Source organism: Trachymyrmex cornetzi, unplaced genomic scaffold (assembly GCF_001594075.2).
Source record: "Trachymyrmex cornetzi isolate Tcor2-1 unplaced genomic scaffold, Tcor1.1 scaffold251, whole genome shotgun sequence".
NCBI classification, from domain to species: Eukaryota; Metazoa; Arthropoda; class Insecta; order Hymenoptera; family Formicidae; genus Trachymyrmex; species Trachymyrmex cornetzi.
The window spans coordinates 18,241-35,050 of NW_017297177.1; the positions used below are offsets into that span (position 1 = coordinate 18,241).

At 31.7% G+C, this 16,810-nt stretch overlaps 2 protein-coding genes across 4 annotated transcripts in view; one reads left to right on the forward strand and one right to left on the reverse strand.

Moving 5' to 3' along the window:
- Positions 1-7,023: 7,023 nt before the first annotated feature.
- LOC108761566 (uncharacterized) lies at positions 7,024-8,478 on the forward strand. The gene is made up of 2 exons (XM_018508177.1): positions 7,024-7,829; positions 8,046-8,478. The coding sequence occupies exons 1-2, from the start codon at positions 7,539-7,541 to the stop codon at positions 8,454-8,456; spliced, it is 702 nt and encodes a 233-aa protein (XP_018363679.1). The 5' UTR covers positions 7,024-7,538; the 3' UTR covers positions 8,457-8,478.
- A 2,436-nt stretch (positions 8,479-10,914) lies between these two features.
- The window catches only part of LOC108761565 (NF-kappa-B inhibitor cactus), a 15,292-nt gene continuing 9,396 nt past the window's right edge, over positions 10,915-16,810 (reverse strand). The window contains exons 2-4 of one of the 3 annotated variants that reach the window (XM_018508176.1): positions 15,625-15,977; positions 11,344-11,390; positions 10,915-11,223 (exon numbers count right to left, since the gene is read on the reverse strand). In XM_018508176.1, the coding sequence (XP_018363678.1) occupies positions 10,978-11,223; positions 11,344-11,390; positions 15,625-15,977 (646 nt within the window). In that variant the 3' untranslated portion in view covers positions 10,915-10,977. Of the gene's footprint in view, positions 11,391-11,998; positions 12,077-15,624; positions 15,978-16,810 lie in introns of all 3 variants that reach the window. The other 2 variants (XM_018508174.1, XM_018508175.1) reach the window with 2 other exon arrangements.

Genomic DNA, 16,810 nt, shown 5'->3' on the forward strand with positions numbered 1-16,810 from the left:
AAAAATTTACGTTCCACTTAATACATGCGTAACCTAGCCTATCAACGAATCCACTGTCCGCGTCTGAAGGGATAAAAATTCCAGACATAACACTATTTCAGTTGAAAAAGAAAATGTTTTTGAATGAATTGTGATATAATAATTTCATTTAAGAAGAGTTTAAATCATTTGGGTTGGAATAGGAAGATACTTTAATAAGATATACGTATACTTAAGTTTCATTGCAAAAAAATTACAGATAGTACCATTTGAATTAAGTAAATTATAATAAAGATAGTATTACTTGGGTTTTACTTTTTATTTTGATAGTAGAATTTAACTTGGCATCACAGTTGTTGATATCAATTCTTTTATACAAATGATACATATCATAAAATTAATATTCATTATTTATTTAATTTGACATGGTATAAAGAAATGGGATTTAACTTTGCGCCAGTTTTTGATATCAAATCTTTTATGGAATGATATCATTAAAGTTAATATTATTTATATAATTTGGTATCTGAATTATATGGAATTTAACTTGGCACCAGTTTTGTTGATATCAAATCTTTTATACGAATGATACCTGTCATTATAAGAATATCCTTGAAGAAAAATTAAAACAACTTTTAATTAGGTTGGATACTTAGTATTATACATATATAATATATGTATACAACAGAAATTCTCATATATCGCATATTTCATTACTTTAATATATATATATATATATAAACTTTAATATACTTAAAAACATAACGTTATAAAAATAATTGAGACTTATAATCGAAAGTATACATACGTATTATACGTAAGAAACTACTCGGAATTCTAAATTGCTCAACCCTGGTCGTTACTCTCCTCAAATTGTACGTCTGTTCACCCAGAACAAGATCCAGTTGGAATTTTCTCGGGATCTCCTACAGGACCTTTAAAAGTTGCATTTTTTTTAACTGGATTATAAAACGTTTTTAAGATAGAAACAATTTTTTTACAAGTTTTAAAGTATATAGCTTTGTGGTTTTGACTAGGGTTGTTAAAATTACCGTTTTTTAGTAACTCATTACAGTTACCGTTATTTGCGGTAAAAAATAATTCGTTACTCGTTACTCGTTACCGATTTGAAAAAGTAACGCGTTACTTCTAACGGAAAAATCGTTACTTTTTTCGTTATATTTCAAAAATGATTGCTTTTATGTAAATTATAACTACATAAGAACAAATCATTTTTTAATTTATATTTTTGTTTTATTTTATTAGTTCTTTATTAGTTCTTCATTATGATACATATTTTAATTTGTATCAGCACATATATCTTAACTTTAAGTTATAATTAATTTGTATCGCTAAATCGCTGAATTTTTGTTTAATAATAGATAATTGTTGTTCAATATGTTTGTCTGTTAGGCAGTATCGATAATTTCGGCTTTTTGTACTATACTTACTACCAGCGCGTGTTCTGATTGGCCACTGCTTTTCCGCTTTCTGCTTTTCCGTTAAGGTTTGAACGCGTCTTTATTAAAATAATTGAAAATCAACAAAATAACGAAAAAAGTAACGTAAAATTTCGTTATTACCCAAGTAGCAAAGTGTCATCAAAATGACGTCTTTTTTTTTTGAGTCAATAATATCACCAAAGTTACGTCGTAAAAGACGTCAAAAACGAAGTAATAATGACGTGCATAAGGCACAGATCGATGACGTGATACTTATGACGACAAAATGACGGCATATCAGTGATGAGAAATATCCAGGAAACAAGCTGACGATATTTGTCGTCATTTTGACGTCAAAATGACGACAAATAACGTTATTTCTCGGTGAAAACATGTACTTAGATTCCACGTGGACTGGCATGTGGATTCTACGAGTGACAGTCCACTCAAAAACGGTACTAGAATCCACGTGGAAATCGAATCGATATTTCTAATCGATTTTTTCTACAAGATTCCTCGTAATATCTCTGCATCTAAAAACTATTTATATTTAAAACTGAAAAATTTTATTTTTATTTTAACACAGTTGCTTCATACAAAATGTTTATAACGATTTTATCTGAAATTAGCTATTTAAATTGGGGTTTTGAAAAACACGTTTACCTTAGTAGAATTTGAACCCGGGATTTCTGGATTATAAGTCTCTTGCGTTACGTACTGCGCCACTTCTTTACTTGATAAATGTGTTACTTATTGTCCATATAACTTATAACCAGCTCACGAATAATTGTATAAACATAATAAAAATGTTTATTATATGTACTAAAATCTATATGGAAGTGTCTACGTAGAATCCACGTTGAAATTTTGAGGAAAATTTATTTTGATTTGGTAACGAAATATCAACGTTACATTCACGTGGATATTATGTGAATAAATTTTTAATCCACGTAGTCCACGTAAAACATGTGAATTCTACGAGGATTCCACATACATGTTCTCACTGTGTTGTTTCCTAAATGTAGTTGTAAGTGATTGTAGTTGTAAGAATTAACCAATCAAGCCAAAAGTGAGGAGACTATTCGACTGTGATAGGTTCGTTCTTACGGTATACTGCTCACGACATCGACACACGACATATTGTGTAACAGACTTTATCATGTTAACGCGCGGCTCATTTTTAGCCACATTTCAAAACAGGCCATGTGATCAAAATTGACGCTTGATATTCGCCAATTTTGACCACGTAACCTAGTACTGAAAATCTATAGTGCATGTTATGTATGCTATAGATTTTTAGTACTGGCGTGCAATTGTACGAGTGCTGTGAGTGACTAGTGATCAATCGTAAAGTGATCGAACGGGCGTCACTCTAAATATTGGGTTATTCCACACATTATATTTATTGATTATTCATTAAATATGACCTAAAAATAACAATAAAATGACGATATATTTATAACGATAATATGTCGTCATGAATGTTACGTTCTTTTTACGTCATTATTTAGTCCACTGACGTCAAATGACGAAAAATGATCTTAAATCGTCGTCATAATGACGACATCTTGCTACCTGGATAGTTCCTGAAAATTGTGATTTTCTAGGAAAAGTAACTTCGTTACTCATTTGTTACTAAAAAAAGTAACGAAATCAATAACTTCGTTTCAGTAACTTTTTTATGTGACCCTAACAATCCTGGTTTTGACATCCTCAAGTCAAATCTCTCAATTTGACAATAAAAAACTTTTTATTAGAAAATGAAATGAGTAGGGGAGACCGGAGCTAAGTGGGCATCTTTTTTTCAATTGCAGCTTTCAATAATAAAATAAACGATTTTAGTCAAATGATTATTAGCGTTTTATAGAATGCTTATAAGACTACAAGACGGCAATAAAAAGTTTTGGTGTTTGCAACTTCAATTCATCCATATACACAAAAAATGATGTGATCTTGGAAAATGAAATCTCAAGAATGCCGGAGCTAAGTGGGCACTCTTTTCTTTAATTGCAATTTTCAATAACAAAATATCGATTTTAGTCAAATAAATTATTAGCGCTTTATAGAGTGATTATAAGACTACAAGATGACAATAAAAAGTTTCAATTTTTGCAACTTCATTTCATCCATATACACAAAAAATAATGTGATTCGAAAAATGAAATCTCAAAAATTACTTTTGACTATCGAAAACATGTTTGATTTGTTTAACCAAACATATAATAACGTGGCATCTAAACTAACCAAATTTTGTTGGTAAAGAAGACACACGAGATGTCATCTACAATAAGTTGGAAACTCATAAGATATATTTTTGCCACTCAATATTCAAATGCCAGCTTAGGGGAGACCGGTGCCCACTTAGAGACCCAGTCTCCCCTATATAATACAAAAAAAATATGATTTCATTAATTGAAATAGACTACATATTAATATTATAATACAATTTGAGGAGAGTAACGATCCATTTGAACACTTGAAACCTTTGCTAAAATCGACTTTAAACTCGAAATTTTATCATTTTTTTACATTAATCGGGCTGTATTTCTTAAGGCGTATATCGTAGAGCTAAATAAATTATTATTATCGTGTTCAGCGAAAAAACACACAGTACCATATTTGAAATCCGGATTAAGTCATTATTTTTACATCAAATCAAACATGTATTAAGGAAAATCGAAATTTTGATTTAAAAATCGGGTAAAAGTATCGATTAGGGGACCAAGATCCAATGACCTTGACCTTGACATATGTTATCAAGGTCATGACCGTCGCTCGTCCTTCGTTAACAAGTTATAAACAAAAGATGTTTAAGAAATAATGTCTCATTTCTGTTATACAAAATCAAAATTTTTACTCCTACTCCACCTCCTCCCCTGCTTGAGGGCGCGCGACTTTCACCCGAAGCGACTCTCACCCCACCTCCCCCCTACTTGGGGACTCATAACTTCCACGCAAAGCGACTTTCAAAGTCGTGACCCTGAGTGATCTCCAACAAGACTTCGAAAGTTGCTTCATGTGGAAGTCGTACGTCCCTGAAGCAGGAGGGGGAGGTGAGGTAAAAATCAAAATTCACGCTTCACGTGAAAAATCATTACGTAAGCAAAGAAGGATATAGGACAGTTTTTAATATTATATATGACTGGTTTAATATGACTGATTTGGCTCAAAAGAGCAACAATTTTTTTGGCGTGGCATCCACAAATTGTCAGACAGATGAGAAGAATGTATAGCTAGCGATGGGCAATACTTCGAATAAAATATTTTTTATCATTTTCATGCAATAAACGTGTATTTTCTATTAAAAAATTCCGGTTTCATATTTACATACCTGGTATAGCAGAAATAAAACGTTATTTTTTAAAACTTTTTTTGTTAATATCGTTTTAACGAAGGACGAGTGGCGGGTAAAACTTGGAGACCACTAAGGATCATGACCTTGACAACATCAAAGTCAAGGTCATTGGAGCTTGGTCCCCTAATCGATACTTTTACCAAAGTTCACTAGCGACTTCTAAATCTCAATATTTTGAAACAAAAATTAAGGGGTGTTTTTTTGGCATAAAATGGAAGCTTTTGAACTAAATGGCCAATTAAAAAAAATTTTTTTTTTATCAGTCTAATGCATATACTGTAAGTGCAAAAAGTATTTGTACAAAGAAAAAATTTTTTTAAAAAACTTTAGTTCTAAAAAGTAAATATTATCCAGCGAGAAATGGGTCATCGAATTGATATCGATGATTTCAACACCAATTTGACGTCGATTCGATGTTTAATTGACGATTATTTCTTGCTGAGTAATTAACAATTTATTTATAAAGAATAAAATGGACTGTATGTTACTTAAAATTATATATACCAAAAAGATGTGTATTAATTATAGAAAATATATCATTTGAAAAATAAGCTAAAATAAAAAATTGTATTGTTTGGATGCTCAACAAATATTCGTACAGTCGAGAAATTTAGTTCCTAAAATCAGGAATACATGCAAAGCTCGTAGTTTTTGTTAGAACAGAATGTATTCATTGTATAAAATTGCTAATTAATGTTTATTTTCTATAAATAAGACGTTTTTATAAAAAAATTTTTTGTATGAATACTTTTTGCACTCACTGTATGTATAAGAATCGTGTATCACACACTGCGCCTTTTTGTATCGTCGTAATATATTTTTAAGGAATTTCTTTTCGTTGTACAGAAGTATAATAACAAAATGTCGGGGGCAATATACATATCACGAAAAAGATGTTTCCTCTAAACCTATATAATTCCTACGTCGTGTTTGCAATGTGGGAATTTCCAGATTTCCTCGTGAGATTATGTTGATCTAACTATTGTAAGTGATATTGTGATTTTTTGCGTTGTAAATAATAACGTCAATCGATCAGCATGAGACACAAAAGAAAGAAAAATCTTCCAATTTCTCTCAACATCACCTTTTTTTTATTAAAAATAATTGAGTTTTACATATATAGGAATATAACAATAATAACGTTGTTATGTTCTTGTTATTAATATAATCGTGGCTATGCTATATTTATATGATTTTAACAGAAGATGGCTATGTACATTTATGAGAAGATGTCTTATTATACATTCTTTAATGACAGCGATCTTAAATTATTAAATGAACACTGATCCGGTTGACGTTTAACGTTGATAAATATCTTGTTTTGATTCTTTTTTTCTTCGCTATACTAACATAAATAGATATTGTACAACTATCTGGCCCATTATCTCAGCTGATTAGAGCGTCGCGCTAATAACGCATACTGTAGTATCGCTCTAAAGTCCTATACAAAATACAAGGGAATAGCGATAGCGATAGAAATAACATTAGATTTCAACCTATCAGAAATCGGATACACCGAAATATACAGTTTCTGATAGGTTGAAATCTGGTTATTTCTATCACTATCGCTATTCCCTTGCATTGTATATGAAATTTAAGTCGTACGTAAGAATTTGATTATATTTCTCTTCAACTAAAACATATTTTATCAAAGACGCATTAACTTCTTATTATCATATCGTATCGATCTTATTATCTACGAATTATATATGTATAATAAAACCTTTTTTTCGTAGATATACGTTTCTTGAATACGGATCAATATTTCTCTATTTACATTACATATACACTTTTCTATTTATATTACAAAATATCGCACACACAAGACGCAAATATTTTATAAGGTACCTGAGCCGAAAAAGACCCAGCACAAAATATGGCCCACTTTTTAAATTACCGCTTATAAATGCACTTTATGTCTAAATTATATGCTTAAAAGATGTGTCATAGGGCCGATAAGAAGTCTAGAGAACTAAAATCGACAACAACTCGTTTCTTTAATATAATATAAACTTTGTGACGAGATGGATGATTGTGACGTTTTTATAAAAATCCGCTGTAATAAATCGTAAATATTTCAAAAAGTTCATTACATGTACGATATTTTATAATTTATTATAACATTATAATATTATTCAACTTCCTAATCAATGAAAATGACAAATATATATATCAATTTTTAGAATAAATATATTGTTTAAAAACGACACACTTATCAAATAAGGCCCATTAAAATGACCCCTGGGCCTTCTTAGATGTTTAAACCATAACCAAAACAATGGTCGCCTGCTAAGTCTTCAAAACAAGAGCTCGTTTGATATAAATTTTGTCAACGAAAAGGTACCAAATTTGATGTAAAATCTGTTATACTGAATGATAATTAGCAAATATATAACAAAATCTGCTGATGTAACAGGACATAATGTCGCACAATCCATGTAAAACTTGTTAATAATCTGACATATTAGGTTATGTAAGGCTATATCAATAAGCTTGCTCGATTTTGTGTACAATTTGCTTTCACATTGAGTGCATTCTGTTTTGCGCTTACAGTGCTTGTAAGCATCATTTTTCCTTATCTGATATTTGATAGACAACAAGGATAAACTGGTATTTATACAGTGTCAGCTTGAAAACGCATTCTTAATGTAGATACATTTAATATCAATTTATTGAATATTTTGTAATTTGTTGATTATTTTGTGATTTTGTTGACTGAATAAGTGACTTTAATATTCACTTTTTTTGTTGAATATAATATTATGGCTAAAACTAAAAAGACGCAAATAAAAAAATGTGCTGAGAGTTGGAACACAGAGTCCATGGAAGCTGCTCTTAAAGCAGTTGAACGGAATAAGCTCTCACAGAGAGCTATTTGCGAAAGGTATGGAATTCCTCGTAGGACTTTGCGTAATCATATGAAATCTGGCACATCTTTAAAGCGTATAACACGGAAGAGCACTCTTACTATAGAGCAAGAGAAAGATTTATCACGGATTTTGCGAATGGCAGATACTGGCTTACCTATAACTTTGAAAATGTTAAAATATCAGGTATGTAATCTAATTAAATAAGAGAAATTATTTTTGCTTATTTAGATTTTTTAATGAAAGATATATATATATATATATATTCTGTTAAAGCAGTTTTTACTGCTTAAACGTTAATATAATTAACAGAAATATTTCATTCCTAAGATCTACTTTGACTGAATGTAGAATTTTTCTTATTTAATTAAATTTATTCTCATCGTTTCATACTGTTTACAGGTATACAAGTTTTGCACATTACATGAAATTCCTTATACGTTTAACACTATTGCGTGCACAGCAGGCAGATCATGGCTTACAGCAATTCTGAAACGTAATCCTGAAATTTCGAAAAGAAAGGCACAATTTATGAACCAAGGTCGTGCTCAAAAATTGAACAAATTTATTATAAAAAACCACTTTGAAAAGCTTAATAACCTTTTGACAGAGCTAGATATAAAATTTAAGCCGGAAAGGATTTTCAACATGGACGAAAAAGGCTGTAGATTGACGATGCATCATCAACCAACTGTTTTAGCTCAAAAAGGTGCTAAACGAGTCCGCTTCATCGCAAACGAACATGCTGAAAATGTCACTGTAGTTGGTTGTGTGTCAATTATACACTCAGAAAAAAGTTTTGTTGATACATGATCAACAAAAAGTTTTTCGTTGTCCTAACCAAAATTTAGTTATGCTAACAAAATTTTTTGTTAGAATAACATAAAAGTTTTTGTTAGTCACATATTCTAACAAAAACTTTGTTGTCCTAACCAAAAATTTGGTTAGAATAACCAAATTTTGGTTAGGACAATGAAAAACTTTTTGTTGGTCATATATCAACGAAACTTTTTTCTCAGTGTAGGTAACGTGATCCCACCTATGATTATCTTTAAAGGTAAACGCGAAAAGCCAGAGTTCGCTGATAATTTGCCACCAGGAAGCATAATAAGCATGGCACCAAAAGGCTTCATGACTACTGAGCTTTTTATAAAATTCTTGAATTACTTTGCTTCTTTCAAACCTGCTGGAAAGATTTTGCTTGTTTTCGATGGTGCTGCCTCTCACCTTGATTACAAATTGTGGAAGTCGCTGACAAACACGATATTGTACTGTATTGTTTACCATCCAATACCACCCATGAATTACAACCACTTGATAAATCAGTTTATAGATCTTTTGAGCATCATTGGGACCAGGAATTTCTAAAATATCAAGATAAACATCCAGATAAAAAATTCAACAAAACGAGAACATAGTGTTCTCAGAAATGTGGTCGAAATGCATGACTCAATCTAATATAACAAATGGATTTAGAGGTGTAGGGTTGTATTCATTTGATCCCGAAGCCATTCCAGACTCTGCTTTTGCTCCATCAATTCTAACAGAGCGTCTAACAATAGAAAATCAAACTCCAAACATAGCGGTAAATTCATTAATAGTTAGTGATGAAGACATTCCGTTAGTCGAATTATTAAACAAGAATAAAGAAAATCAAGCGACTGTTTCAAAAACGCCGTTCCAAAAACTTATAACAACTCCAATACGCAAAGATTTCTCAGCTGGGAGCTCGCAAAGAAAAAAAGCATTAAATTATAAAGCACAAAAGGTAACTAAAGATCTCTTCAAGAAGCAATATGACAAAAAGTCAGATCAACTTTCAACATCTAAAGCTATCACTCACTCCACTCCAACAGTTACTTGGTACTGTACGGCATGTAAAGAAGATCGTATGGAGGATATGAGGCAATGTACTGAGTGTAATAAATGGTACCACGAGTTATGTATGGGACTTACACCACAAGATACAGATTTTCAATGCTGTTAATATTTTGAAGTTAAAATTTATCGAGTTAAAGTTATCTAAAGTAAAAAAAAATGTCAAAGACGATTACCAAAGATTATTTGTTATTTTAAAAAACAAAGTTTTTTTTTAAAAAAAACGTTTATTGTTCGTTTATGTGTGATTGGGCTTTATTAAATACATATGCACATGGAATAAGGCCCAAAGTCAGATTAAAAAAAAATATTTTGTTTGCTTATTTAAAACTCTGTTCCATAAAAGATGTATATATTTTTTGAAAGTTACTGGAATAAATATTTTATTCTTACAAAGTTTATTTCAATATTCTCATAAATAAAATAAAAATAAAATAAAATAAGTTAGGCCTTATTCGGCTCAGGTACCTTACTCACGTTGTCATACATCTTAAAACAATTACACTTTGTTTTCGTTCGTACAGATCGTTCCATCGACATTGTAGAATTCGTGTTAAAGTGCAAATTGTATTTTCTTCTATTATTTTTATAATACATTATTTTAGACACATGCTCCAGGATATTGTTCATCCAGTTATTGCACATTAATAAAGAAAAAAATCTACTAGGATTATCTATGTTCACATGTTGTTGCTTCATTCGTTAATCGAATATTTGTTAATCGCATATAAGTTTTTGAGATATTCGACTTTTCCATACATTTTCTGTTATATACTTCTTTATTCGTACTTGTTTATCTTTCGCCATATATCGCCACTTATATCAATTTGACAAGCATGCATATAATTTATAATTGTATATTATAATAGTAATACTCGTGAGCTCAAGATGCATTTTTTAATCGCGCGCGCAGATCGAAACTAGAATGCCTGAAATTCCATTTGTTATGTACCTACTTAACTAGCAATCTTCTCAATTTTCATTGTCATCCTCATCCAATTCAACGAATTAATATGATGTCAAGCCGTCTTGACAGTCGCAAGCAAAATTTGCGACTTCAATTTAATTCGCGAAATGCGATTATTATTTAATGTAATAAAACTAATTTTTTTCTTAAGCGATCACCGGAATTTATCTAATTAATTAACAAGTACTACATTAAAAATTAAGATTTTGCGTACGAGTATATATATATATATATACATATAATACATATATAATATTTGAAGCTATTTTCGCGCGAGATGTAATGTTAATCATTTTGCAATATTGCTTCACTGCAATTGTCCACTTGAATTCGACAAAACTGTAGTCATTTTTATATATAATTCAAGATTCGTTTTCGTACATATACATTTCGTATGTTATATATGTTTTTTGTTATTTTTTTTTCATTCTCACTCACCTTACAGTGCTTAGATCCGTTCGATTAATCGGATACTTATTAGTGAATATTTTAGACCTTCAGTTCGACTGCATTTTGCATCTTGACGATCGCGGACAAATAACTCGTTTCACCGTAAGTTTCATCCTCGGAATTGTTCTCGGAATTGTTCTCCAAATCCGAATCTGAATCCGGCAACGGCTCCGGTTTTGCACCATATCGCACCAGTTCCCTGGCGAGCTGGCTGTCTATGCACAGTGCTAGCTGATAAGCCGTTAGACCGCTGTACATCTGTGTGTCTAAACAAGGCTTGCACTCCTGCAACAAGAAGTTAATTACCGATCGACATTTCCGTTCCATTGCGAGGTGAAGTGCCGTTTTTCCCGCTAAGGCTTCCCTCGCCTCGAGATCGGCACCGAGACGCAACAGAAGACGCACCAAGTTCACGTGTCCGTTAGTGGCGGCCAGGTGCAAGCACATCTCACCTGAAATCGAATCAAGAACCGGAGATTAAACAGTGTTTAATGAAACAACAGTATTTAGAAAAAGAGACTATTCTCTTATATTATTATTTATTATTTATTTTTGGAAAATAATCAGGTAAAACACTGAAGTTATGTAATATCAGAAGAACATCATCATGATTTTATTTGTCATTTAATTGCAATCAGCTGATGGCACAATGCCGTTGCGCAAATTTCGATGTTATATGATCTATCTCGGCGGCACATAAAAATATCAGTTTTATTCTTATCACTATATATATCATCTATTATTATTGTATGCAATTGTTATAGATAAAAATGTAAACGCGAAATGTGTTGCTTGGTAACGCATAATCAATTATGTACAAGTATTATACGTTATTAAATGTGAACAGCATAATTAAACGCACACGCGCGCGCGGGGTACGAGTTTACGATAAAAAAATGAGTGCAGCTCAATTCGCATATAGCGACTTGCATCTAATTTTTAACTTTCCTATTCATTTCCCTTGAAACAGTAGGGACACGGGGATACGCACATCGAAATGAGTGCATATAGTCTAGTCATATACTTGTCGTAAGATATAGATAGAACTAGGAAGACATACGATGACTCATTGTCGTCGGAGATTTTGCTGGTGTCTCGCGGTCCAAACTAGGCCCGCGCTGATTGAAGTAACTTGTATCTAAAATTAACAGCGTACCACGTTACTAGTTGCATTGGCAGAATTTAACGATATACTTACGTATATCATATATTGCGTCGACATCGATCGTCTCGTTACCAATGGCAGAAATTAAAATCTAATTGATCATCGTAGATATTAATAAACATAATGGTATATGATATGAAGTGTCGCTCCTGCTTTTTTATCATGCTATAGCTACGTAGAATCGATTGCAATGAAAAAATTAATAGATTGAATTAATAGACTGAATTGAAAGAATTAATAGATTTAATTCTATCTATAAAATACGTTTGCGTTTATAAATAAGAATGTCAGCGTCGATGAGGCTAATAAGTTTAAATCATAGATCGTACTTTTAAAGAATTTAGACAGATATATGCTGCCACAACGCAAAATAAAAAGTTTTATCAAATTTTAATGCTTGTTTAAATTAAGAAATTTAAAGACTATTGTTGCAAGACTAGGATTAATGAAGAAGGATTGAATTTTTAAGGGCGAAAGTTCAACAGAAGTCACCGGCGTCGACGCTGTTGTGGGGTTTTCCGGCCGAACGAGACGAGGCAAGAATATCGAGTAGCATGCAAGCTATAGTTCTACAGATATTTTTAAGCATCAAGAACATCTGCTTTCTCGCTCAGATCTCACGGCGTCTTGACACGCCCACGTCGTGTGATGTAACACGCGCATACGCAAGTGTAATATAGGACCATGCCAAATTTCATGGTGTGTATAAAATAATCGCTCTTGCACATCTACGCTAAACTATTTGAAAAATATTCTTTGGTCTTTTATCGACAAATGAGCTCTGCGTCGATTTCGAAGCGTTTTTCTGTGATGAAATTGAAGATAAGAATTGTTAACTACTAAAAATGACCCTTACACACTGGAGAATTACGTACTGCGCAAAAAGTGTTTAATATAATATGATTATTTTCGGGACCAACTATACAATATCTTTTTGTATACAGAATTATAAATGCATATAATTATTATTACTAACACTAGAGCGATAATAATTATAAAATGGAGCTTTTTTAATTATAACCTCTGAATGGATACATATATATAATAATATTATGTGCACTGACGAAAAATATTTAAAGTATCCGTAATTATAATTTCATTATAAAATAGTTATGATTACGAGAGCTCCATTTTATAGTTATTATCGGTCTAATTATTATTTGTAATAATAATTATATGCATTTATAATTCTATATACAAAAAAATATATATCTACACTTTGATTCAAGAATCTTACAAGGATTAACCAACTATGTGAACCAATTATATGAAAGTTGTCTTGTAAACAAAATAATCTCTTTTCTCGAGGAGAAATAATAATGTCGTGTTTGTGCCTTTGGAAATGAATTAAATTACTGCGAAATTGCTTTCACGGAAACAACAATTTTATCTAATTCCAGCTAATATGATCGTGTTGCAAAATTCACCAATTATCTTCTACCGCTTTTTAGAGGCAATTATTATTTAATCGCAAAACTGAAAGCGCATTTCTCAAAAAAAAGAAGAAAAAAACATGTAGACCTTGGAACACAATTATTCTAAATGAATAACTGATCTCTCGGTGACGCGGAAGGACTTAGGACTCATTTGAGTCATCATCCTTAATTGTAAATCCGAATGAATAGTGCGAGTTATCTAACGAAATGCGCGTGTGTAGAATTTTATGGACATTCGTGATTTCGCTCTCGAATTCGATCACGAATTTACAAGCGTGCACCACGCTTCGCAAGTGCGTACGTGCCTACAATATAAGTGCGTTATCTGCGTCGCGTGAACTTGCAGCGGAAATACGCGCCGATGACGCTACACGGGATTTCCAAGACTCTTAAAAGTCCATGAATATTTCGCAACATCTGTTGATCAGAGTAATTTTTTTCTTTCTTTATTTGTCGCTTCACCGTAAAAGTCTTGGATTTGAAAGAGGAGCGATAGAAAGCGTCTAAACGTTACTTTTTCTTTTCCTTTTTCTTTTTTTTTATTATAAAGATATATAAATTTCTATTTTACGTACTGCGCGATGCGCATTTCTGTCTCACAATGTCAAATTTCGCAGATTTTGAAATTCAATTTGTTTACGTCAATAAATCGCATATTCGACTTATTCTTGATTTGTGATGATAACAAACTATAGTCATTTCCGATGGTAACTCGATAACGGATGTATCGATGAGAGATGCTAGTACATTTACACTCGGGGAATTCCTACGTTATTATGACGAAAAGAATCGCGTCCATAGATAGAGCGTGACAATAATGCGACAATAATTATTTAAGAAATGTGTCAGAATATGCCGCATTATTTATAGTCATCAATCGCGATTAATAACAACAATGTCGAAGTATACTTTTTTTGCAATATTTCAATATACGCTATATTGAATACCTAAACGAATATTTTTTTATAGTCTTCATATATTAAGCCTATTGTACAATTGCGTAAGTGTATATAGTTGTAAGAATTGACCAATTACAGTCGGATATTCTTCTCATATTCAACAGTGATTGGTAATTTTTTACAATTACAGTTACTTACAACTACGCTTACGCAATTGTAGAATGGGTTTTAGATAAATAAAAATTCGTGAAAAAATGCAGAGTATACTCATTTCTATAACCACATCTCCAAAGATCATTTTCGCGGAAGTATCGTTCTTCTTAATCATTTAATTTATGCATAAATCGTTTGTATTCGATATTGAATAATCTCGATATTGAAAGAATTGCGAAGTATTCTGAATTAATAAAAAAAAAGTTATCATTAAAATATATAGAATACTCAGACAGCGATTTTTGAAATTTAAAAATTACATCAATCAAATTAATGTCTTTTTTTCTTGCATAAGTAATTGAATATTCCCCATGTGTCTAAAACGATGAAACTTCCAAATGTAATAAAGCGTGATTCTCGAAATGAAAGTGATGAAATCATAAGAAACCCACATGACTCCTCGTGTCCACGTTCGCTATTTGCGAACCTTATATAGATGACTTGTTCTACGCGGTAAAAGCAGTTAGGATTTTCCTGCCAGCTAGGCATCCTTCAGGTGACTATCATCACGTAAACGACATTGATTCTTTCTCCACATTATGATGATTAACGGCAATTATGTTGCAAGCCTCCAAATAGCTGCTGTCGTACAACCGCAGAGAAAATCACAGATCATTAAAGTAAAACATACAATAATTTTTTGTCACGCTTACATAATCTTTCAGCTACGAACGCGCTGTTTCGCCTGATAATTCCTTTTCAATTTTTGTCCATATTCATAGTCAGACCTTATATTTAAAGCTTCCTTAAATTTATCTTTAGATGCTCAGTAGCCAATAAAATAATTCTTAGTACATCTGAAGATAAATTTAAGGAAGCCTTAAATATAAGGCCTGACTATGAATATAGCAGGCATGTGTGTATAAATAATGCTTCTTCTATTTTTAGTCCCTATTATTATTCATCGTTATAAATTATATAGTGACTGTTCCGAAGAACAGATCAATAATATTTAGCAATATTTATAACCTACCGCTATAGTTACGTTGCTCTAAATTCTGAGGTAAAGCTGGTACTATTTGTCCGGGTATCAGATTATTCCTCTCCATCGGGGACAATGGATCCGTCAGAGCCTTGGCACAAGCAAGATCCCCGTTCATGCACGCTAGGTGGAGAGCTGTGTTTCCATGGAAATTCCTCAAAGATGGATCTGCGCCCGCCAGAATCAATCGTCTAACGATTAGCGACTGATTCGTCAACACTGCCAGATGCAAAGATGATTGCCAGTCATCATTATAGATGTTCAACAGACACGGATGAGGAATCAGCCTTATCAAAATAAGCGCAGCCTCCACGTAACCCTGCATGATCGCGATGTGCAATTGCCTGTGACAATAAATGCGTTATGTAAGAGTAAGTTGCCAAAGAGAGTTGATGCAAATTTGAGATTTGCATTATAATTTTTATAACTTAATGCTCTTATTACTTAATTCTTAATCCGAGAGAATATTTGTGGCCCGATAATTCTTTCATTTTTCATTTACATCTTTCAATGTGTTGTGTTAAAATTTTCTTTTAATATAAAGAGGTATTTTTAAAATAAAACTTTCATATATCACAATTTATCGTTGTCAATTATATATATATATCAGGGAATGGAAGTAACTCGTTACTTGTAACGAAGTTACAGTTACAAGTTACTTTTTTGGTAACTTTACTAGTAACTGCGTTACTTTTTTTCTTTGGTAACTGTAACGGTAACGAAGTTACATTTTTTTGGTAACGGTAACGAATTTTACAGTTACGTTTATCGTTACTTTGCACACGATTGGACACGATACGACACAAGCCACTTACACTGTAAAAAAGTTTCGTAAATTTACACATATAATAAATATAAAATAGATTACATGATTAGTTCTGTAAATATAAAAAATCATGCAATTTTACAGAAATTACAGTAATTCCACAAAAATTATGTAAATTTGTTTTTATTGTGTAAATATATCTTATTTTATATTGGAAATTATAGCAGGATATTTTGAATATTTTCTGTAATTATCCAAATTTTAGTAATATTACGTAACATAAAAAGAAATTTTTCGCGTATTGTTGTTAAATGTATAATAATAGTGCAAAATATATTGTCATATTATCGTTCTTGTAGCTACACATATACACATTGTAATTGTACTTCCACAATCTGCTTAGTTCCAAAC